The sequence below is a fragment of the Dermacentor andersoni genome, chromosome 4 (genome assembly GCF_023375885.2).
Source record: "Dermacentor andersoni chromosome 4, qqDerAnde1_hic_scaffold, whole genome shotgun sequence".
In the NCBI taxonomy this organism is placed as follows: domain Eukaryota; kingdom Metazoa; phylum Arthropoda; class Arachnida; order Ixodida; family Ixodidae; genus Dermacentor; species Dermacentor andersoni.
The window spans coordinates 129,276,595-129,302,155 of NC_092817.1; the positions used below are offsets into that span (position 1 = coordinate 129,276,595).

At 44.4% G+C, this 25,561-nt stretch overlaps 1 protein-coding gene and 1 long non-coding RNA gene across 3 annotated transcripts in view; one reads left to right on the forward strand and one right to left on the reverse strand.

The window, feature by feature from the left end:
* The window catches only part of LOC129386461 (uncharacterized), a 42,374-nt gene extending 25,915 nt beyond the window's left edge, over positions 1-16,459 (forward strand). The window contains exons 2-3 of the long non-coding RNA XR_008613830.2: positions 1,890-1,931; positions 16,045-16,459. This is a non-coding gene — a long non-coding RNA (uncharacterized lncRNA). The remainder of the gene's footprint in view (positions 1-1,889; positions 1,932-16,044) is intronic.
* On the reverse strand, positions 42-24,684 carry LOC126537812 (uncharacterized). Of its 2 annotated transcripts, XM_055074435.2 has the most exons (5): positions 24,487-24,684; positions 17,147-17,188; positions 11,727-11,780; positions 10,492-10,518; positions 42-330 (listed from the first exon to the last, which is right to left on the reverse strand). In XM_055074435.2, the coding sequence occupies exons 1-5, from the start codon at positions 24,563-24,565 to the stop codon at positions 119-121; spliced, it is 414 nt and encodes a 137-aa protein (XP_054930410.1). In that variant the 5' UTR covers positions 24,566-24,684; the 3' UTR covers positions 42-118. The 2 variants fall into 2 exon arrangements, with proteins under 2 accessions (XP_054930410.1, XP_054930411.1); XM_055074436.2 differs by lacking the exon at positions 10,492-10,518.
* Positions 24,685-25,561: the final 877 nt, after the last annotated feature.

Genomic DNA, 25,561 nt, shown 5'->3' on the forward strand with positions numbered 1-25,561 from the left:
TGAATAGTTGAGCTTAGTACTGAAACAAGGAGTACACGATGTTAGTACAAAGCCGGAACGTTGGTTGATATTTATTGATCAGACAGCAAGAAATGTGTACCAGACGCATACCTTACTCCTAAGAAGCTAAGCCAGCGATGCAGAGCGCAGAATGTTTTGCTTTGCACGTACCATAGTTGCACGTACACTGCAACGTGGCCTCTATTCTGCAGCTGTTCGAATCTGGAAGTTTCTTTTCCCAAACGAGCTTGCAGCTGCACTGACCGCAGTCTCTGCTTGCGCTACCACCCCATTCCCCGGGTGGGCCAGAGGAGCCAGACGAGCCAGGCACTAAGAAAAGAAATGGATATCTTATGTCGGCTAAACAACCAAACAAATAGGAAAGAAACCTTTGGGGGAAGAGATCCAGTAATTAAATTTTTTAAACAAATCTAATAGGCATTATCCAGAAAGAAAGTTGTAATTACAGGATTGAATATTTTCTCCGTTTTAAGTAAAGTCAAATATAAGGTACTATTCAGTTTAGTGAACTTTCAGTTAAGTGAACTATTTCCTTCGGCCCCTTGACGTTCACTCAAGTGAGAGTTCACTGTATAAGGGTAATCTGAAGGCAGGAACAGTAAGACACCAGATGTAAGTATAGCGTTGCCCTCACGGAAAGTGAAAACCATCATACGAAATGGTTCGGCAAAATGTATTGAAAGGAGACAAACATTCTGAGATTTGCCAAACAATAGGTTGTTTTGCCTTGACCGAGACAAAGATTTGGCACGAAAGAAATTTATTTACTGGCTTTATTGGCAATGCTTTTATTGTCCTTTAGTGGCTTTTCTGGAAGTAAGTTATTGAAGCGTGACTTATGTTTCGGGTGGTTCATTCCAATGATTAATGAATACACCTGGGTACAGTACAGAGAATGACCTGTCCTTTTATCGCTTAAATGTGCAAAGCCCAAGAAACAAGACTGAGGAAATCCAGATAGATATGCAGCACATGAGCTTGTCATTTTCTTGCTATTACTTAGACGTGGTTTCGTTCGGAGGCATATCTCATTCTTGGCTACTAACATATAACTGAATTCAGGAAAAATACTCGAAGTGCAAGTATTGCCCTATCTGTGCAGAAAAGATTGCCTTTTAACACCCAGACTGGTTACACGGGTGTTTCCTAGAGTGAGAAAGAGAGAAATAGAAGACAGGAAAGGCAGGGAGGTTAACCAGATGCACATCCGGTTTGCTAACCTGCACTGAGGGAAGGGGGTAGGGGCAGGAAGAGAGAGAGGAAAGATAAACAGCACAGTTTCGCGCATAGTTGAAGGCTGGCACCGAGCCTACACACGGTTCCCAAGACCTGTCGACTTGAGGTATTTCAAGAGCGCTCTTGTGGTTTTCTGGGCCATCGACGCGTACGGCCAGGACCCAAGGATCTTCCTTACGGAAAATGGCCAAGAGTCCAGCTAGTTCAGTGCTGTACGAAGAACTTCGCGCTCGACGTCGTATTGGGGACAGATACATAGGACATGTTGAATCGTTTCTGTGGTTCCGAGGATTTGGAATATGTTAGTATACTAGACCGGAACACCTTTATAACTTTTTATACCGCCTCCCATAACGAAACATAGAATTTGCGCGTTGCGAAGAAATTGCGCGTTATTGCGCTTGCTGATTTAAATGTTGATGTTATGGTGAGGTTTATTTTCAAGTTGCCCTAACTGAAATGATGCTTCTATATGGCTATGTCGACGCAGTTGATTCCGAACGCGTGTGAATAAATCGTCAGCAACAATAACAGATCTCTTTTATTCCCCCTTGAAGCGGCCTTTGCGGGAGTGTTTTTATGGGGTCTAAGTGACGACTTTCCGTTCTTTGCTTTTGTCTTTGTCTTTGTAGGTAAAGAACGAGTCATCATCAGCCTGGTAACTCCCACTGCAGGTAAACGGCCTCTCCCATACTTATTCAACTACCCCGGTCATGTACTAATTGTGGCCATGTTGTCCCTGCATACTTATTAATCTCATCCGCCCACCTAGCTTTCTGCCGCCCCCTGCTACGCTTCCCTTCTCGTGGAATCCAGTCGGCAACCCTTAATGACCATCGGTTATCTTCCCTCTTCATCACATGTCCTGCCCATGCCCATTTCTTTTTCTTGATTTCAACTAAGATATCACAACCTCAAGTTTGTTCCCTCACCCAACCTGCTCTTTTCTTATCCCTTAACGTTACACCCATAATTCTTCTTTCCATAGCTCATTTCGTCGTCCTCAAATTTAAGTAGAACCCTTTTCGTAAGCGTCCAGGTTTATGCGCCGTACGTGAGTGCTGGTAAGACACAGCTGTCATACACTTTTCTCTTAAGGTATAATGACAGCCTGCTGTTCATGATCTGAGAATGCCTGCCAAACGCACCCCAGCCCATGATCCGGATCCGCGGTCACTACCTGCCCTAAGCATATGTATTCCCTTACCACTGCCAGTACCTCGCTACCTATCGTAAACTGCTGTTCTCTTCCGAGACTGTTAAACATTACTTTAGTTTTCTGCAGATTAATTTTTAGGCCTACCCTTCTGGTTTGCCCCTCCAGGTCAGTGAGCACGCATTGCAATTGGTCCCCTGAGTTACTAAGCAAGGCAATAACATCAGCCTATCGCAAGTTAGTAAGGTATTCTCCATTAACTCTTATCCCCAATTCTTCCCACTCCAGGTTTCTGAATACCTCCTGTAAACACGCTGTGAATAGCATAGGAGAGATCGTATCTCCCTGCCTAACGCTTTTCTTTATTGGGTTTTTGTTGCTTTTTTATGGAGGACTACGGTGGTTGCGCAGCCGCTATAGATATTTTTGAGTATTTTTACATACGGCTCGTCTACACCCTCATTCCGTAATGCCTCCATGACTGCTGAGGTTTCGACTGAATCTAACGTTTTCTCGTAATGAATGAAAGCTATATATAAAGGTTGGTTATATTCCTCACATTTTTCTATCAGCTGATGGATAGTGTGAATATGGTCTATTGTTGAGTAGCCCCTACGGAATCCTGCCTGGTCCTTTGGTTGACAGAAGTCTACGGTGTTCCAGATTCTATTTGCGATTACCTTAGTAAATACATTGTAGGCAACGGACAGTAAGCTGATCCGTCTATAAGTTTTGAAGTTTTTGGCGTCCCCTTTCTTATTTATTAGGATTATGTTAGCGTTCTTCCAAGATTCCGGTATGCTCGAGGTCATGAGGCATTGCGTATACAGGTTGGCCAGTTTTTCTAAAACAATCTGCCCACCATCCTTCAAGAAATCTGCTGTTACCTGATCCTCCCCTGCTGCCTTCCGCCTTTGCATAGCTCCCAAGGCTTTCTTTACTTCTTCTGGCGTTACTTCTAGACTCTAGACTATTCTCTCTTCCAATAACGTCGTGGGTGCCACTGGTACCGTATAAGTCTCTATATAACTCCTCAGCAACTTGAACTACCTCATCCTTATTCGAAATGATATTGCCGGCTTTGTCTCTTAGTGCATACATCTGATTCTTGCCTATTCCCAGTTTCTTCACTGCTTTTAGGCTTCCTCCGTTCCTGAGAGCATGTTCAATTTTACCCATATTTTATTTCCTTATGTCACCGGTCTTACGCTTGTTGGTTAACTTGGGAAGTTCTGCCTGTTCTATTTTACCAGTAGGGTTAGAGGCTTTCATACAATGGCGTTTCTTGATCAGATCTTTCGTCTCCTGCGATAGCTTACTGGTGCCCTGTTTAACGGCGTTACCACCGACTTCTATTGCGCACTCCTTAATGATATCCGTAAGATTGTAGTTCATTGCGTCAATATTAATGTCCTCTTCCCGAGTTAAAGGCGAATACCTGTTGTCTAGCTTGATCCGGAATTCCTGTATTTTCCCTCTTACCGCTAACTCATTGATCGGCTTCTTATGTACCAATTTCTTCCGTTCCCGAAGTCTAGGCTAATTTGAGTTCTTACCATCCTATGGTCACTGCAGCGCACATTGCCGAGCACGTCCACATTTTGTATGACGCCAGGGTTAGCGCAGGGTATAAAGTCTATTTCATTTCTAGTCTCACTATTCGGGCTCCTCCACGTCCACTTTCGGCTCTCCCGCTTTAGGAAGAAGGTATTCATTATCCGCATATTATTCTGCTCTGCAAATTCTACTAATAACTCTCCCCTGCTATTCCTTGAGCCTATGCAATATTCCGACACCGACTTGTCTCTAGGCTGCTTCTTGCCTACTCTGGCATTGAAGTCGCTCATCAGTATGGTCTATTTTTTTTGACTTTGCCCGTCGCTGATTCCACGTCTTCATAGAACTTTTCGACTTCCTGGTCATCATGACTGGATGTAGTGGCGTAGACCTGTACGACCTTCGATTTGTAGCTCTTAAGTTTCGCAACAAGACCTGCCACCCTCGCGAAAATCCTGTATGTTACCAGTTATATCCTTATTAATCAGGAATCAGACTCCTAGTTCTTGTTACTCCGCTAAGCCCCGGTAGCACAGGACATGCCCGCTTCTTAGCACTGTATATGCTTCTTTTGTCCTCCTAACTTCACTGAGCCCTATTATATCGCATTTGCTGCCCTCTAATTCCTCCAATGGCACTGCTAGACTCGCCTCACCAGACTACGTTCTAGCGTTAAACGTTGCCAGGTTCAGGTTCCAATGGCGGCCTATTCGGACCTAGGTATTCTCAGCACCCTCTGCTGCATCACATGTCTGACCGCCGCCGTGGACAGTTGCTTCGCAGCCGATGGGGACTGAGCGCCGGGGTTTGATTGTTGTATTCATATCGGAGGTTGTGGCCAAGTACTGCACCAGTGTTGGCAATCCTGCTCTGGTGAGGGACTGCGTTATCGGTTGTGGTCAAGTGGATCAGGCTGCACTCCAGGCCTGTTTAAATGAACGACAAATTCCTATTTATTCTCGTAGAACTAATGGTTCAAATAACATCGCCATTTTCTGTGAGCTGATGAGCACAACCGGTTGGATGGACGCGTATGGTACCACTGACCTAAATGAAGCGCATGATATTGTTACGTGGAGGCCGGCACAACAGGGAAACGTATTTACAATATATCTACAAGGAGAGCAAGCACTGAACTATATGGTCGAATGCGCGCTCCAGATCAAAAGCATCTTCTTCATCGACGCTCGTCGAGAGAAATGTTACCGTAACATGACCCCCGGCTACTGAAGCACCGTCACGGTTCTTGGTATGGTGTACGGGGGCAGAAAGGTTTAAGGCGGGGTACGCGAATAACGTCTGTAGATGGCAATACGGAGGAAGAGGTAGTCTCCAGCGGGGCCAGTCTCGTATGTGACGTCTGTTACACGTCTCAAGACATGGTAGGGTCCGGAGTACAGAGAAAGAAATTTTTCAGAGAGTCGGACACGCCGAGTCGGAGTCCACAGAAACACAAGGGCACCCGGGGTATAGATAACGTCGCGATGACGGGCGTCGTAGCGGTGCCTCTGGTGGCCTTGCGATATATTGTAACGCGATCGCGAGCAACCTGAGCTGCCTCGTCAGGTTTGGAAATGGCATCGCGGGCGTGCTCAATGCACAAATTGTCTGCAGTGGGAATGATAGTGTCGAAAGGCAAGGTTAGGTCACGGCCAAACAGACGACGAAAGGATGAAAAACCAGCGGTATCCTGACGGGAGGAAGTGTAGGCGAATGTAACGACGGGCAACGCAGCGTCTCATTCTTGATGGTCAGAAGAGACATGCATAGAAAGCATGTCAGTTAGCGTTCGGTTCAATCGTCCAGTCAACCTGTTGGTTTTCGGTTGGTAAGCAGTCGTAAATTTGTGTTTTGTCGCGCAGGAGTGAAGCAGGTCATGGATAACGCGGGAGACAATGTAGCGACCAGGGTCGGTGAGGAGTTGACAAGGGGCTCCATGATGTAAAATATCATTATTTAGCAGGAAATCAGCGACGCCCGTAGCACAAGTGGTAGGGACAGCGCGTGTGATTGCGTATCTTCATAACAAAAATACTTAACCATTAATGTCGCTTACTCTGTGGATGCAACTAGAAAGCATCGGAAGGTTAGCAAAGATAGGACAAATAAAGCTCTTTTCTTAAGAATACAACAAATAAAATTGATATTCTTTGAATCTATAAAAACAAGAAGCTTCGACATCATAGTCTAGTAAAGAAGTTTCGTAATGTACTAAACACATGCATACACAAAGCAAAGTCTTCATTTTACATAAGTAAGTTTTCACACACTGGAAACCTTTTACCATTCCCAATTAAACGTTATATTGCAAGCATTGCCGGATCGCTGACTCACGTATTCAATCAGATGTTGGTTACTGGCGTGTTCACGGATATATCAACGGTAGTTAATGTTGTTTTTATAGGTGGAGCGAAAACAGACCTCTGCAATTACCGGCCAATTTCAGTCCTGCCATTTTTTCTAAGGGGGCCCTAAAAATAATGTACACGCGCCTTTTTGCCTTCTTTTGTTCCAAGAATAAGATTAGTACTCAGTAATACGGTTTGAAACCGGGCAAGCCGACTGGAAACACATTAGTTTATATCAAGAATGTCTTAATTCAGAACTTTTAATTGAAACTTTTTACCATTGGTCTCTTTCTTGACCTCAGCATGCTGTTTGAGTCAGTTGAACTTGCTATTCTGCTAACAAAATTAGAAACGCCATACGGGGACACGACAATGAAGACTTTCAGCTTGTGTGTATTGGTATTATGACTAGATATGAGAACGCGCATATACAAGCGACAAATCATGAAATAAAGATGAAGTAGGCTAGCAACTGAATTGAATTCTGGAATTTTACGTGCTGAAACCGCGATATTATTATGAGGCACGCCGTAGTGGGAGACTACTTATTGATTTCGACCAACAGGGGTCTTTACCGTGCCTTCAATGCACGGGTCACGGGCGTTTTCGCATTTCGTCCCCATAGAAATGCGGCCGCCACGGCCGGCATTTGACCCCGCGACCTCCTGCTTAGCAGCGCAACGGCACAGCCGCTAAGCCTCCGCGGCCGATGCTGGCAACTGGCACTGAGAGGGCACAACGCCTGCCTCCTTTCTAGGAAGCAGAGAATATGAACAAAAGCTCAATACAGGGAGAAGAGATTCGCACGCAAATTTAACGGGACTCCAACCGCAACATTAAGGTGTGTGCACATGTGCAACCTTATTGGTACGACAGCAAGACGAGAGTCAGATGCCAAAGCCGGATCGACAATGACGCAACGAAAATTACACCAAAACCCCAAACACACACCTTCTGGCCAACGCGATTAGACAACTTCCGCTACTGGGTCAGAGTAGAAGGTGCGAAGACGACAGCATGACGAGGGTGAAATCACGAAGCTTGACTCACCATGATGGAACGGCACGACGGCATCACTGTGGCGGTGTGACAACTAATGTATGACGATTGCATGGCTACGATGTCGTGAGGACGACGTCAGAACGAGTGCCAGATGAAGGCGACGCAACGCCCACGATGGCATCACGACCGGGCGACCATACCCACTGGCCCAAGCAATTTGACAACTTGGATCACTAGGTCGGGTGGAGGGCGTGACGACACGACAGAATGATCAGAATTAGGTAACCTAGCTAGAACGACGATGATTGAGCGACCAAGACGAAATCATTATGACGGTGTGACAACGAATGCATGAGAACTGCACGACGGGGATTGCGTGACGACGGCGGCACGACGAGCGCTGGGTGACAAAGCTGGAGTGACAGCATTGCGACGACCACGATGGCATCACGGACACGCGAGCATGCCTCTTGGCCCAATCTATTAGACAGCTTGGACCACCAGGTCGGAGTAGAAGGCGTGACGACAACATGACCAGAATGAGATGACCTAGGTAGAATGACGCTGACTGAGTGATCACGACGGAATCATTACGACGGCGTGACAACAAATTCACGACGACTGCACACGGCGATTGCGTGTCGACGATGGCCAGACGAGTATCGGGTAACAAAGCTGGAATGACGGCAGCGCGACGAACACGACGGCATCACGACCCCGAACACGTACCTAGTTGCCCAAGCTATTAGACAACTTGGATCACTAGGTCGGGCTAGAAGGCATGGCAACGACGGCAAGGTGAGAGTAAAACATCAAGAAGCTGGAATGGCCGCACTTGAACGCCCACGACTGCACCACGACCAGGAGCCCATACGTTGGGGCTCAAGCAAGGAGACAACTCGGAGCACTGGGTCGGTGTAAGAGACTAGATAGATAGGTGGATGGATAGATAGATAGATAGATAGATAGATAGATAGATAGATAGATAGATAGATAGATAGATAGATAGATAGATAGATAGATAGATAGATAGATAGATGTGCTTAAAATTGCTCGTATAGGCAAACAATGCTACTTGCATTAAAAAGTAAAGGTTGTTTGGGAGGCACGCGAAACCTAGGCGGGCTCCTTGTATCGGAGTGCATATATGTTCGGTTACGCGCTAATAACGGCTTTCAATATACGTAAATTAGCTTTCACTGGCCTATTAAGCTGAAATTTATTACCTCAGATAAGCTTCGTCTACTTTGTTCTGTTTCCTTCTTGGTTTGGGCTGGAAACACTGAAAACTAGTCCTAATAACATACGTCGAGTGCGGAAAAAAAAAACAGAAACAGCGGGAAAAGTGCACGCTGCTGTGTTTCGTTCCTCGCTCAAACATTTTAGTTTGATGATAATCTACGCCCTACCATAGCCGACTGAAATAGACCAGATGTGTTTTCTTTAGATTGAACATATTTAACAAAATTTGCGGTGGCAGAAAGCGCAATTTCATTCATTGAGCTGTAGTTCTTGGAGAAGCGGACATTATTTGAACAAGAAATCGAAGTGGATATGGGAGTAAATTAGAAAATTGGGCTAAGCATATTTGAGTCAATTATTTTATGGCAGATGCATTGCAATTTACGAATTGTAGCCGGTAATATTATAAGGTACATTCAGTTAGAATGAATAATAAGAATCACACCAATTTCGTGACATGCACGTGAAATGTGGAGTAGGATGCAGTTTGTTTTCTTTTTATATATATTTTAGAGAAACTACATTTATTAATTGAAGCACAAAATTAACTCGGGAGCCAGTGTATTTTGTAGCGCACATTAGGAGATAATATATCGCAACTCATGTGATCCCACATTGTGTTCCAAGTGCATACGCTTTGCCAAGTCACCCACTACAATTCCTAAATTGAAATACATGCCGTAAAGTAACTAGTTAAATGGTTATTTATGAAAATCATGTTATTTAGCTGAGTACACAGGTTCATTATTTTTGTTGCAAATAATGTCCGTCTCGTTCTGTAAACTACCTGAAGGACTAAAAATGAGAATGCGTTACAGGTGGTATATAAATATTCTTGCGGGTATGAAAAATAAAAATAACACGTGCTGTATCCATCTGCATCACATAATTGCGCGGTTTTTTCTTTCTGTTCCTGCACTCGTTCTTCCGTCGATGACGCAGGTTCCTGCATTGCCGTTGGCAGAGTTTTGATCGCAACAACATTGTTCCACTAATCCTCTTGCGAGGACCTTTGCCAAGTTGTGCCCTCTAGAAGAGGGCATCGCAATTTATGACGCCGCTTGATCATCAAGACGAATGGAAGGAGCTCTTTAAGAACGCAAGAAATGCCTCTGAGTTTATTACTCACCTTCAGCATATCAATCAGCACGCAGAACAGCATAAGGAGCACCTCCGCGTTCACGATAGGAAATGTTCTATACTCCAGACACAAGCAGCGTTCTCTACAATTTCTTTTCCGGCAAGTTTATGAAGCTATTAATAAGAAGATTATTGAATGCAAGATCGTGCTGCTAGACGAAGATAGCAGTTGAGACATGCTGAAAATGTCCATAATGAGAAACTGGTCAGTTTTGCCCGAAGGTTGAGGCATTGAAAGCGATACTAAGGTAGACAGCGTTGTGATGAAGCTCTTCAGGCTGCTTCCCAACTATACAAGGTTGTAAGGTGTTGGCGCGACGTAGCACTCAAGGCGACCATTGCTTAGCACAAGGAACAGATTCTTGGCAGCTACCAGGCGTCTCACAATGCTGGCCGGAACAGAAGCGCCGTCAGTGGTGTTGCAGCTGTTGCATCTTTGTGGAATACGACGTGAGAATGACGGGAAACCATCGGCATTATTCAGTGCCCAGTGAAATTTTACATAAGGTTAGATGAACTTTTTTCTCCCCATTTCGTTAAGACTAGTGCATAAAACAATAGTAGCTCAGCAAGAACGATGGTGTGCTTATAGTATGCCTGCACACAACGGTGGTGGCAGCTGTGGGAGGCAGAAAGCTGGCTTTGTTTTATCTACTGAGCGCATCAAGCGTAGTGCCCGTGGAGCGTCCACTCCGCTTAGTCGTTTTAGCAGCTGTGCACAACAGTGCCGATTGAAATAAACACAATAACAGGATGTTCGCTGTAAAATAGGGTAGAAGTTATACTTACACCCTTTTGTCTTCCCGTACGTTTCCGCTAAAATAGCATAAAGTGGATATGTTAGTCAGGCAGAGCGTTGGAACAAATTTCATACGTCTAAAACGTCATCCAGAAAACCTTAAAACAAACGAATATGAACGTGGCTCTTTTTCTGAAACCGTTTACCTTTTTATTTCAATGTACCGTTCTGCTAGTTTAGCAGATATTATTTCTTTTCAATATCGAAAATGGTCAACTACGCAACTAAAGGTGTCATGTTATGTGATGAAAACGTGCTAAGCACTTTCCTCCAGGCAATTCTAAACTTGAGATTCATTAAACATCTGGCACGCCGTCTCGCCGTTCTAGTTAAGATGAACAGAAAAAGTTAGAGACAGGTTTTTTGGAAACATAAAAATTACTACTGTACTTTGCAGCATGTCTTGAAAGTGGTGCTTGTCTTACAATTTCTGGTAAGCAGCCATAACTTCACTACAGCCTGCCTTCCATTTGGGAATTACATAAGCCAAATGTTTTGGTTAAAAACATAATTACCATATTTCAGTTAGAGGCGAAATAATGACGGAATTTTTTTTTGTAGCTAATGTCCGCCTAGCCATGCCGTCCGTCAGCACAAGCGACAGGGGCCATGATAGGAGTGTCTCGCATAAAGAGAAACCCCTTTTAGATGTCTTCATTCTAATTCTCGAATTTAATATCAACCAAACTGCAAAAGTGTTTGATTTCTGTTTTATACTAAAACATTATTTCTTGTTTTTCTTTTTATGAGGCTTTGAGATCAGAAGGAATGTTACCAACTAATCTTCAGGTTGGTGTTGGGGACGCGAAGTTCTTACCAGTTTTCTGTGCGCAATAGAAAAGAATAGAAAAATTTTTTAATTGTTTGGTTAATGATATTGCTGTTATTACTGGGAAGTTTGGCACTCTTCAGCGTTCAGGTCCATTGTTTTTAAACATTCAGTATCCCATCGCGGCATTTCGTCGTCTCTTCTGTGGGAGGTTTTTCCAATATACTCCCCTAACTGCCACGTTGTCGTACAATTGTGCAGAGATTAACATAATATATTGCAAGCAAAATGTTGCTGACGCGTACAACTAATGTGATCATGGAGCGAAAGCGTTGCCTAATCAGTTGCGAGGGGGTAATATGTGCGCCACAAATAAGTTATTGCCACGGAATCCCTACTATCATTACAAATACTCTAAGACAATTTTCCCTATAGATATGTGACGGCTCCACTTACCCAGATCCATCCCTATATTAGTTATGTCGCCCACGCGTTCTACGGTTCCAAGTGCTGAAAAAAAGCGAAAAAAAAGTGCAAGAAAGAAAAATCAATGGAAGCACACACACACACACACACGCACACACACACACACACACACGCACACACACACACACACACACACACACGCACACGCACACGCACACGCACACGCACACGCACACGCACACACACACACACACACACACACACACACACACACACACACACACACACACACACACACACACACACAAGCGCATATCGGCAAAGTAGGACACCGGCTTCTGAAACAATTGATTTTACAAGCGTCGGTACTGGTAAAATATTATGTTTTCCTTCCGGTAAAGTATGTTACCGAGGCAAACACACGGACAGACACATGCATATAAAAAAGGCAGCATAAAAAGGTGCAGCATATAAACAATAGCAATTCAGAGGCCACTTGTGCATACATACTATAAAGTAGTTATATTCTCCTTTATTTTATGGGAGGAAGTGGAAGGGAGAAAGGGGTGTGAGTGTGTTGTGGTTGGAGTTGGAAGAGGGAAATTCTCGTGTTTCGACGTGCGCTGGGGCAAGCAGATGGAAATTGTGTTTTTCTTCGTTTGTGGTCCCTTACTTGCGCTGGCAAGAGACATCCAGGTTCTTGCTCTGCGTATCATTTGTCCCAGCATTGTTCCAGCTACCTTCAGCTGCTATGTTACATTCATTGCGCAGAAGTCATGTCGGTGTAGATCGGTAAATACTGATAGAAAATTTTACGAACCCGCGCACACATGCGGTGCTACATATACACTACGGCATAATATTCAGCCTCGCCAGTGATGTGAAACCTACATTTGGAGAATTCAGTAATGCGCTGTCCCTTCCTTCCTTCCTCGCATAAATATGTCAGTATATAGATGTATAAACTAGACCTTCGAAGGTTGAACAGAGAGGTATCATGCATATTGATCCTGAGGCCACTCTTCAATCCCTGCAATTATCCGAAGATAACATCTCACCACACGAAATGACCCCTAAGACGCGATGAAAGCCTTCGTCTGGTTGTTTGCAATACGGCGCTACGGTGATAGTTCCTTTATGCACCATTTGACACTAGATAGCGAATAACTAGCTTTGATGTGGCAGAGGCCTATGTTTCTAACGCATGCAGAAGCACAGTGCCTTCATGAACGAATGAATGTTTAACAACACGGAACCGAGCAGGTATTTTTTTCTTTAGCTTGCCATATTTCAGTAAGCGCACTGTGGCCGGTGGTCAGCAGCGGTGTAAATACTCTTTGCAGGAGATATTCGCGCCGTACTTGGGCAGCTATTAAATGCAGGCGCAAAGCTGACCAGTCGCATTATCGGAATACAGCTGCACGAAGTGCTCCCAGCAATGCCTCCTTACGGAAATGTGCACTTTTCATTTCGGCGTCTCACCTGCTGCAGAAACTTCTCGCCACTTTTTTTTGTGCACAAGTGTGCGAGTGCTTTTCACAGTTGTCTTTCTTGCCCGAAGGGGCAGATAGTGGTTTTAGTAATACTTTGATTCCTCATTACAACTTTCTAGTGTTATTCCATTTATCCCTTTCTTCAGCACAGGGTAGCCAGCCGGTACTTACACTGGCTAACGTGGCTGTCTTTCCTCCCCTTTTGTCTCTCTCTCTGTCTACAACTGTGCAGATTGAAAATTGTAGACGCAGGTCCCGAGTGCAAAAGAAAGTGCATAAACTGAACGTCGGCGCATGTAAAACCATACTGATTTCACTCATTATAAAATCTTAAATGACATTTTCTGCCAACATAACTCGGAACACCATTGTAGGAGAGAAAATTTGCTAGTGTATATATACTGCGTGACCTTCAACCACGTTCTTCTTGCGTTGAACCATGTTCCACATTAAGAATGCGCAAAATTCATTATATTCTGTTTTGTTTGGGTGGTGTGAGTAAAGTTTGTAGGAGTTTCTGACTTCTATTGGTCACTTTATTTAGAGCGCAGCTTATAGGTGCCCATTCCTGCGTTGAGCGTCGACGTCCCTCGGTGTAACCCAGCGAAAGAGCACAGTGAAGGATTAAATACCGAACGCGGAGCGCAGCGGTGGATGAAAGACGGTGATAGCGAAGAGAGCGCGAGGAAGAAAGCAGAGGAGGGGGGTACTGCGAAAGCGTGAGAAGAAAAGCGTAGTCCCGCGCAATACGTTTTCTGCGGCGACGATCGCTACGAGATGGCACCATAGTAGCGCGCGTCGTCTGCTCATTATGACACAATCGATAAGGCATGCGGCAAGCGCACCCACTGATACCATATGTAGAAGCAAACCACTGTTTGAGCGGAACTGTCTCTCCAGCGGCTGCTGTGAATCGCTCCCACGCGTCATCCACCTGCTGCCTCTCGCGGTTTGTATGTATGTATGTATGTATGTATGTATGTATGTATGTATGTATGTATGTATGTATGTATGTATGTATGTATGTATGTATGTATGTATGTATGTATGTATGTGTGTGTGTGTATGTATGTATGTATGTATGTATGTATGTATGTATGTATGTATGTATGTATGTATGTATGTAGGTATGTATGTATGTATGTATGTATGTATGTATGTATGTATGTATGTATGTATGTATGTATGTATGTTTTGCCTCAGGTTTGTTTTGTCTCCGGTATGCAGGTACCTGTGAAGCAGAACTAGAGCACTAGCCCCCGACGTGCGTAGTATAACGACGGGATGATGTGAAGGACGAGGCAGTTAAACGTTGAAGAAGGAAGCGGAGCCTCCATTTCTTTTGGGCTTTGTAATTGTACGTCATGTACTTGTGAAAGTAGGCAGGGCAATAGATCGAGAACGTGCTTTTCTTGGTATCTCTTGCCCTCTTTTTAGAAACTTTGTTACAGCATTCACGTTAATTGTATTATTACGGGTTGGCAGTGAACAAATTTGAACGTTTTGAGTGGCAAACTTGTCGTTGTTGGCAAGTTACTTGCGAAAGGCGACAGACGTGCTAAGCCAATGGCATACTGTTGTTGCCCGAGGATACCGTCACGATAATGGCTGACCTACAATGATTTTGCTACCTAATGCAAGGCTTACACTCGCAGCGCCAAGAATGGGATGATGTGTCACAAGCCCAAGATGGTGCAGGGGAACATTATTCTCCCCTTACCGATGACTAGCAGCGTGCCCTTGATTGGTGGGGTCGGCAAGAATGTGCTGCGAAAGGTCTAGTCCTCAAGGCCTCGAAAAAGGTTCTGTCGGTAGGTAAAGATGGTGTATCAAAGGCTGTCAAGGAGATCGTAGTGACGCCACTCGAAAGGAGTGAGATGATCATGGTTGCCGAGCCATCGTCGAATAACTGTCGAGGCCAACATACTGCCATTCTTGGATGCTAATGCCCTCAGTCACAGCATTTGTGACAACAAGGTCGACATGTCAAAAGACAAACCGACATGTCGACATGTCGACATGCCACGACCTGACACGACATGTCAGGTCGTGGCAAGGTCGACATGTCAAAAGCCAAGACAGCGTGATTTACCTGACTGAATCTCTCCTTCAAAGAAATGGAAGTGCACATGCCGCTCCGAACTACCACACAAATTTTCCTTTGATGTCCTCTGTGCCTTGGAAGAAACTCGGATCAGTAACAACTGGACCGCAAATGACCGCCAGGATCAGGCAAGTAGTAAAAGTTCAATATGACCTTGAAGTTCTACTGGTTGTTAAGGCAACGACCACGCCACTGTAACAAAATTTCAACCACGGAGGTCCTCAGATTCTGGTATTCCTACTGCTCAGGTGTGTCCGATCAAAGCTAGCCATTCGAGTCAGTGTACAGCTAGCGATAGCGTGTCACTCATGCGTCGTGATGCAGAACCGTACGGTAGGCGGCTTGAACGCCAAAGCGGGCAGGAAAGGATAATTTCGCCAGCAAGCTCCCACAACGAAGCGAGTTATCAATAATCGTTATGACGAAAGGTTACCCCGCGTCTAGAAGCGCCCGTGTTCGTTGTTTCTGGATGGCCAACTGCTTTTGCACAAGCAGTTCAGTCAAAGGAACAAGGGCTTTGTCGGGATTCTGCTCTTTTTTCTTCATGTGAATATTACTAGCTATGAGGATGCAAATTTGGGTTTGAGAGCACAATGTCGACGAATTCTCGGGCAAGCGATATTACCGCGTCCAGGTGCTTTTGCTGTTTGGTAAGCTCATAACAGTCCCTGCTCAACATCAGAGAGGTTTGTCTTACATGACTGCTTTCTTTTGCGCACACGTAACGCGGACAATGGCACTTTCCATGAAGGGAACCTCCTGTGGATGCTGAGTGAATGGTGGCGGGACGTCGCAGACGCACTTCATTGCAGCAGCTACACAACATCCCAGAACTGGCGAAAGCAGCAACCCGCCCATCCATACAAGTCCCGGACCCCCATGCAGCCCTGAGGGCGCCCACAACGATGCGGATGCCCGAGATGGTGCCGCCGCCATTGCCATGTCGACACCTGTACGCACATTGGGGACGGTCACCGAGGTAATTTCATTTCAGCAGACGGCTGCGAAATCCATCGGCGTTCACTCCTAGAGCCGGAAGTGGCACACAGAAAGCTGTTGCAGTGGTTTACCGATGGAAGGCTTGGTGGTTAATACGTAAATGCCTGGAGATAGCACTGTGGTGTTGCTTTTTATATTAGGTAACTACTGATCTAATATTTTTGTTCAGAATATTTTGCTGCAAGTTTGTCTTTTCTTCGGAATCCACATATCTGTAAAGGAGAACTCCAACCTCCTGAATATGACTTACCCCCGTATTCAGGAATGAATCTTAACTTGAAGCTCATGCTTGACTTAACATAAACGACGCCTGGTGCGAACGCGATCAAGACGCTCATTGCGTTTCCTTTGGTGCGTTCACGGCAGGCGTCATCTAAGACAAGCGTGGGCTTGCAGTTAAGATGCATTTCTGAATACGGGGATTAGAAAACTGAAGAAACAAATATATTTAGCTTTAGAGTTTTCTATCTTTATAGGTGACTCAATAGAGGTCATTATGTAGTTGCCGAAGATGTATTTTTTGTAACTAAAAATGAATAGCCTAAATGTAAACATACAATGGCTACAGCCTTCCAAAATGTTGCTTCGATTTGGAAGACACTTCGCAACAACAACAAGAAAAAGTGCTTATACGGATGTACCTGTTATTATTCTAATAGTAATGTATGTGAACCTAGTGGGTACATATATGATAGCATATTGGCAGCAATAGTCGCAAGATAGATAATTTTCAATAGAGAAATTGCTACTAGATATAATTAAATATTCGTACTTGACTCAAATTAAGGAAAATAGACTTCATGGTTGTCTCAAATAGAGATGGTAAACTCGCACACAGATGCAGCTGTACTCACCTATCTTGGCAGCCGGCTTCGGCACTTTTGCAACAGTCTTAGCTAGAATAAAACATACGTAAGACACATTATACTCATAGCTTCTTCTATGTTTACCACAGTTCATAGAATAAAAATATCACTCAATCGGCAATACTTATGAATGTTTTGAAATGTTCCTCAGTATAGGAAATGTTTCTATATAACCCGTGGCAGAAGATGTGTGTTTGAACACTGTGTTTGTTCCTTAAGTAGGCAGCTTAGTATTCAGGTATGAGGTACCCGAATATCCACTACAAGTCATTATGAATAATTTCGTAATTTTGTAAGAACATTGAGATCAGCCGGGGTCCTACCGAAGTTGAATGTTGCAACCCGCGCAACGACCTACTAGTTGGTATCTCACATTTGTCTAAGCATTTAGGCATCGTCATGAAAACTTCATCATCTCGATTGATGATGTGACGGAAAACCAAGGAATACTCGATTCCAAGGTGTCTGACCTAACATACGATCAGCTGCTTTTAAGGCAAAAAGAACTGCCTTAAATACATTCATGTTGACTCCAATTAAGAGCAGTTGGTGACTGCAGCAGTAATGATAAAGAAAACGCTGCTACAAGCTTGGTTGGGCGCTCAAGTTGCCAGATCAGGCAATCGCGCGTGCGCAGAGGCTTGGGTCGATTATGCCGAACAAGCGTAAGCCCATAATCGCACCGTTTTCCTCATGTAAATCTAAAGAAAGCAATTTGTCCTAGATATCAAAACTTCGGTGCACAGGAATCTCTATTGAAGTGGATATTTCAAAAGCTACCCGCACAAGCAGAAAGAAAGTTGTTACACTTCGCGAAGACAACTGGACAGCCACAACGTTTCGCGACAATAAGGTAATTATAAACAACACCGCTTACATCTATTGCCCTGTTACGGACAGAATATGCGAACGTGAGGCAAGATATGCGACGTTAAGTAATCATGCTCCTTCTGAAACGGCAGGAGCGCAGGCTGATCTTTCGCAGAAATAGCTGAAAAATGTCGCAGTTTCGTCCGAAAGGCGAAGCATCAATTGCGACAGCAAATTAGTAGACAGATATACCAAGTAATGATATTAATTTTATCTGCCGTATAGAATTCCAAACATTACCCGCCGTGGTTGCTCAGTGGCTATGGTGTTGGGCTGCTGAGCACGAGGTCGCGGGATCGAATCCCGGCCACGGCGGCCGCATTTCGATGGGGGCGAAATGCGAAAACACCCGTGTACTTAGATTTAGGTGCACGTTAAAGAACCCCAGGTGGTCGAAATTTCCGGAGTCCTCCACTACGGCGTGCCTCATAATCAGAAAGTGGTTTTGGCACGTAAAACCCCATAATTTAATTTTTTAATTCCAAACATTCGCATAGTAACTAACTTAACACGGACGTGAACAACACGGTGTTAAGAATGGCCATACGGGGTGGCAACGTGCCAGCTTTCAGCCCGCTGCACGTGTTCCAAGCCCACCAGTCGAAGCGACCTTCCGAGAGCTGCGGTCGGCAGGCAGCCACGTGGCGCGCGATCAACTCCGGAAATTGGTACTTGGCCGCACCACCCGAGACGGAGCAGTTCTACGAAGCCCTCTGACGTCGGCACTGAAAGCTGGGTGGTACCGAGAACTGCGGATGACAGGCAGCCACGTGGCGCGCGACCAACTCAGGAAATTGGTACTTGGCCGCACCACCCGAGACGGAGCACAGTTCTACGAAGCCCTCGGTCGTCGACTCCGGAGCCTTTGTGTGTATGGGTTCGCACCTGTGTGTTTGCGTGTGTGTGGGCGTAAACGATACTGCGGAACGACTCCCCTCGGTCGTTGACTCCGGAGCCTTAGTGCGGAGCGGCGGCAAGTTTACAATGCTTGGACGAACCTTCCCGACCATTCCTGCTCCGTCCCCGCCGAACGATGACGTCGAACTATGACGTCAAGCGGAGAGCTTATAAGCAGCGTTTGCCGGCTGCTAGGGAGTGCTCGTGTCGTGCTCGTTGTCGGGAGCTGACTGCTCTGTCATACTAGAAATGTACTAGTGAGCTGTGTGCTCGTAAGCTGTTCGCTGTATGTTAGTCTTGCGGGCTCCATATGGGAGTCGCGCTAGTCGGCCAATGTATGTCCTGTTTTTAAATGTAAATCCTGCAATTAAATCCTGCTCGCCTAGCCCTGTCGTCCCAAGTTCATCTCTACAGCTACGACTGACAACTCTAATAACGGAAACATGAACACATATCTGTAGATGACCGTGGAATCACGACGTGAGAATGCTGGAGTGAAGAAGCGTGGCAGCAGCGACAGAGTTGACCTTCATGCTGTCTCTCGCTGCAACGCGAACTAAGCGTCGAAAGCACAGCGCATACGAAGCTACCGACACGGATAATGGAATATCACGGCGACGACGACGGCGACGGCAGGAATACGCTTGGAGTGGCCATGTAAGTGCCATCGTAATAAAATGCTTCTCAAAAAAACTTCTGTTTCTTCATGCAACATTTGTAGCATAAATAATAAATATGGCACCATCTCGTCACCTGGTTGACACCTCCTCAGCAGACATCTTCCCCTAATCCAGTACCTGAGTTTTCGCGACAATAAATAACGCAGAACTCTTTGAGGGGCTGACAACCAATTTTCATGGTGCCTATTATTTTATTACAATAGAAATCTTACCGGTAAGAATGTCTAATCATAAAGTGGTAACGCGGAAAATGGCATGAACCATTCTTGATAAAATTTTCTTGATCTGTAGTGACAAGGTAGTCGTTCACTGGAAACATGCTGAAAACGTATGAGCGCGATAGCGATTATACGGCGGTATTAGTGGGAGGCAGACGACACGTGTTGCAGTAACTGTGAGAAAGTATCTTCTCTTTATCATGTCGATATGTTTTTTGAAGTGTTAAAGTATTTAGGCGATAACAGCTATGTGTTTTAGTGCTTACCTGTTCAACTGTGGAAGTAATTAACCAGTCAAAACGAAAAAAATTGGATCAAAAACGAAACGACGTTTTTACACGTGATACGCAGTTCAGCGTGTCAGCGTGTTGTCGTACCCATGCACGTGCTTTTCATATCCGAAGCATAGAATAAAGTGCAGACGTCTGATATTATAGCAGTTGCAATTTTAAGCAATATGTATGCGGTACTTAATAACACTCGAATTACGTACAGTAGTCTCGTAGGCTACATTCGAAGTGCCAAGATTTCACCGCCAGGCCTCGCCACTTACTCGTTTTTGAGGCTTTCTTTGCCAATTTAAAGTAATAGTTCCTGCTTAAATCGCGAACAGCGTGATGGATTTTTATCACTATAAATCGTGGCCATTTCATTTCCATCGACGTCTCACAACCAATTATGGCCTGTTGTCGGTCCCTTTAAGCTGTGACAAAAAGTACAACCTTTACACATGTAATCGAGGCGCGCGTGCAGTCGGTGGTTTAACAAGTGCGGCGTGCGGTAACTTCACCTCTTTCACTGATTTAGTTTCATTACTATTAGAATTGGCCCGGGTGCGTGTTTATCTCAATCACAAGGACGTCACATTTTGGGCTTGCTGTAGCCCTCCTAGCGCACCACCAGGTTCGTCCTTTAAACTGTACGGCATTTTGCATAAGTTACAAATAATGTACCCTGCAGCGCGTACTTTTCTTGCAGGAAGCTTCAATTTCCGCGTTGAAATGCAAAAGCGCTCGCATACTGGGAATTGGGTGCGCGCTAAAGAACCCCAAGGTGTCTAAATCAATCCGGAGTCCCCGCTACGGCATGCCGCACAATGATATTGTCGTTTTGGCGCGTAATAACCCAGAATTATTTTTTTGTCAGTTTCCGTGCTATGTCACAGAATTACCCTAACCAGCCGAAAACAGCAGTTATTCAGAATTTGAAAATTTTGTTAGAACCTATCTTACTTTATCAGTTGAGCTACAATACCCGTACGACCTCGTCAAATGCAACCATCTGAGACTTATTACTAACTTTGAGCCCGTCACTGGAACTCAGTGTCGCTGTGCCACTCAGTGGAAATCGTCAATCAGCGTCACTTTTGCCAGATTTAGGCGGTAATACTGCCATACAGTCTGATTTTTTGAATACTTCACCAACGTGGACGCACATTTGCGAAATCTATCAGATATTCTGCGAGGAAACTCCATTTTGATAAATTTTGAGCTTGAAAATTTCTTGCGCAAGTTCGTCTCATGCTATCATTGTGGGGAATGTAAACCGGCACTGTTTTTTACAATCAAATGTCACAGAGCTAACTTACCGCTACATAGGGCTTCGCTATATCAAAGGGAATAATCGCGCACCATGTTTTAACCTGCGCAAACACTTGCCCAATAAGAATCAGCGTCTCTATAGAAAAGCCAGGCTGTGATGTGGCCGTTCCACCAGGCGTATTTGCTTAGTGGCTATGGTGTTGGGCTGCTAAGCACGAGATCACGGGATTAAATCGCAGCCACGGCGGCCGCAGTACAATGGGGGCGAAATGCGAAAACACCCGTGTGCTTAGATTTAGGCGCACGTTAAAGAACGCCATGTGGGTCAAGTTTCCGGACTCCCTCACTACGGTGTGCCTCATAATAAGAAAGTAGTTTTGACACGTAAAACCCCATAATCTTTCTGACCCTGCACGTAGGGCAGCATATCCTGCTGCAGGAAGCGATTACATGCATGCTTTCTTACTTGCTAAACATATTTGTTTTTTGGAACACCGCTTCTGCATTTGTTATATAGTATCCGCGAGAATGTTTGGCAAGTGGTAAGCAGTGATACTCACAAATAGTCGAATTAACCACTTCCAGCAATGTCGTTGTCTCTAGGAATGATTTATGTTCTATACTTAATGCTGTTTTCTTGATTTCATTTCTTAACACTGAAGCGACTTGAACTACTGAAGTTAGTGCATTTCATTTTTTCCCTGTGTATATTTTTAGTACAGCTTCTGCTGGGATAAGAAACCTAATCCGTAAGATAAACATTTCTCCACGTGGTGTAGAGAGTATCAACCTAAAGTTTAACCGAAATACTGAAACCTACTTAACACATTTTCTATGATTTTTGCATTCCCTAGGCCATGGCATGCTCCTGCATTATTGAAAAATTGGGAAGGAGGTTCCCTTGTACGAGGCTGGTAGTAAACATAACCTTGATAACTATAAATCCATTCCCCTAGCTGACCAGCATACCTTGGAAACTCATGGAGCATATAATTTCTTGTCACCTCGTAACATGTTTCGGAAATAAACTCTTTCTTCACTACACAAAAACATGCGTTCAGACGTGATTTCTGAGAGACACGGCTTTATCCTTTCAATAACGACTTATTGAACGCTCTGGATTGTTCCTCCTTCAAGACAGTATTTTTGTAGATTACGCAAGAGCCTTTGATTTTATACAATACAAATTACTACTTTGTAAGCTATGCCAGCTTTATTCAGACGCTAACGTACTAAAAAGGATATGAGGCTTCTTGCCAGGTATGCATGGAATTCGTAAGAGTTGATCGCCATAACTCTCCTTCTTGTCCTGCAACACCCGGAGTACCACTTAGGCCAGTTCCAGGGCCCTTGCTCTTTCTAGTATACATTAGTGACCTGCTCAACAAGATTTATTCTTCCATAAAACTGTTTGAGGATGATTGTGTTATTTGTGTTTCAATCGTAACCACTAGTGACCACTGAACGCTCGATTCGTACATAAGTAATATAAACTCATGGCGTGAGACTTGGTTAATGAAACTCAGTAGTAACAAATGTAAGGCGATGAGATTTATTCGCAGTACTTCTCACGACAGACAGTGTACCTATTCTTTTAATACCTAACTCACGTTTCCACTTACAAAGGCTTTTCTGGCAAGCTCATATTGACAACATCAGTAGTATTGCTAATCGCACTCTAGGTTATAATGAACATAATTTTAGTCTAGCTCCCCCTCACGTAAACATTTTGCTTTATACAACATTAGTCAGGCCCAAGTTTCACTATGCATCTTAGATTGAGGATCCCCATGTCAATTCATGCGCTATCAGCCTAAAGCCCACACAGAACCATGCAGCACGTTTTAGTTTGTCTAACTGCTCGCGTGCAGGAAGTGTGATTTTATTAAACTCCGATCTTTATTTGCTTAACATGTCGCTTCGCCGCAAGATCCGGCACCTCTGTCTATTTCATAAAATGTACCATTTTAATCCTAGCTTAAGCGACCCTCTTCTGATATCACCATCGTCAATTTCTTTCAGAAACGGTCATCACTCCAACGTTTGCCTGCAAGTTGCCGCACTAGCCTTCATTTCCATTCATCATTTCCACAACAACCGCCCATTGGAATCTCCTTCCCGCTTCCAGTGTTTCTATCGTCAATGCCAACGAATTTAAAGAAGCTCTTATTAACTTCTTGTTACCCTACTACGCTGCTAAGTTTTCTTGTTTTGTTGTGATACAACCTACTGCTCTCTGTAATGTCTCGGCCCTGTGAGAAAATCAATTAAATGAAATTACTAATACTATGGAATGTTTACTAAGTAACCTAATAATAAGAAACGTAATACCTTTAGTATTAGTATCATTCAAACCCGAAGGTCTTGCGCTGGACGCATTGTACTGCAGCACTTTATTATAAAACAGACTCCAGGTATAAGACCTTCCAATTTGCCGTAAAGTGCATTGCTGCCCCACTTGTCATTTTCTTCTGCTGCAGTTTTCCACCGCAATCTTCGTTGGTGCTTGTTATAGTTCGTTGCTTTCAGGAATAAGCGAATGACGGGAAAAAGCGAGCGCAGGAGCAAAAAACATTAGTGTTTGTTCGTGTTCATTCGTGGCTTATACCGTGCGCCTCATTTGCTCTCGCATAGTTCGTTTAATATTACTGTGTTTCCCACCGCTAAGAGTTACTGGCCAGAACAACGGTTTATTGGCCACACCTGTTCTGCCCACACTTCTACAAACTAATGAAAGAAGGGTTTCAAACAAAAAGCCATGCTTTAGGTACTTGAAACACACATCTTTTCTAATTATATTAGTACTTTAAGAAAATAAAATGTTAATCGGGACATCTTCTCTAATTGTATTTTTAGTAGAATGTCGTGCGAAGTTTTTGCATCTGCCACTGCTGTAAAGCATTGACCGTAAAAAATTATATTTTCTCGAGACACCCAAGTTCAAATAATCGTTATCTATCGGCTCAGTTACACGCGGTATACTTTGGTTTAATGGAGCAGGCAGTGTAATACGGTGGCTTTTGGGCGGTTTCAGTGATTCCAAATTCCCATGAAGATATGTCCGTTATTATTAGGCCCAACGAAAGCACGAGACAGGAGGTAGGTCAGCAAAATATACTCACCTATGGCTCCAACGATCCCCGCGTCTACAACAATGGGCGCGATGGCAACGAGTGTAACAGCGAATGCACTGGCCCTCATGATTGTTCGCCTCTACAGAAACCTCGTCGGGGAGAGCAGCCCCGTTATATGTAGAGGCAGTCGAAGCCGGGGGCTGCAAATGCAGCTTGTATGAGCAATAGGCGAGCACGATCTCCGCGATATTTTTCACAATGCCCAGCGTGCTGGGTTGCCAGATCGCTCAAACCACAGGTTGCCAAATTGGCCTCCGCAGTAGCCCAAATGTAGCCAAAAGCGAAACTTCTAGGTAGCCCAAAAGTAGCCAAAAAGCTTTGTCTATTTGTGAAGTAATTTCTTAAGCATATTGGATTAATTTTCGGCACGAATACCTACATATTAGTTTTTCCAAGCATGACGACACATAACCTTCGCGCGCATTGCCACGGACGCCATGCGGCACGGAAAACAGATGCTGCACAAGAGCAGGAACTGCCGAAACTCAGGCATGCAGGCAATTTCATGATAAGGCAAATGCGGTCTTCATTGCAAATGCACTGTTTTATTTTTCCCAGAGCACCATAAAATCGCGAGAAGAACAACGCACAAATATCACCGCGCAATAAACACGCTAAGCAATGGCATGCATTCAGGCGTTCAGTATTATTACTTAGAGCTCATGATAATTTCGCTTAACACCACACAATGCACTAAACGAAAAAAAAAACTAAAAAAAATTGCAAAGACAAAGTCTAACACAATAGATGGCGGTTGGTACAAAATCTTGTACGATATATAGACATAAGAAGTATGCTATGATTAAGCATCACGAGCTTATTGCGAAGGGAAACTGTTTGGTCTGTACAACATGTCAGAGCTGAAACGGGACCGAAATTCTTGGCCTGGTTTGAAATCCTTGCTGCAGCCTCCGTTTCTGGCCAGGCCAAATTTCACGTGGAGGGGCGCTACTAATTTCTCGTTGGACATTATATTTCGAAGGTTGGTTTTAATGAGCGATACCTGGCTGAACACTTGTTCGACGGCAGCATTTGATACGGGTAGCGATAGCAATGATAGGAG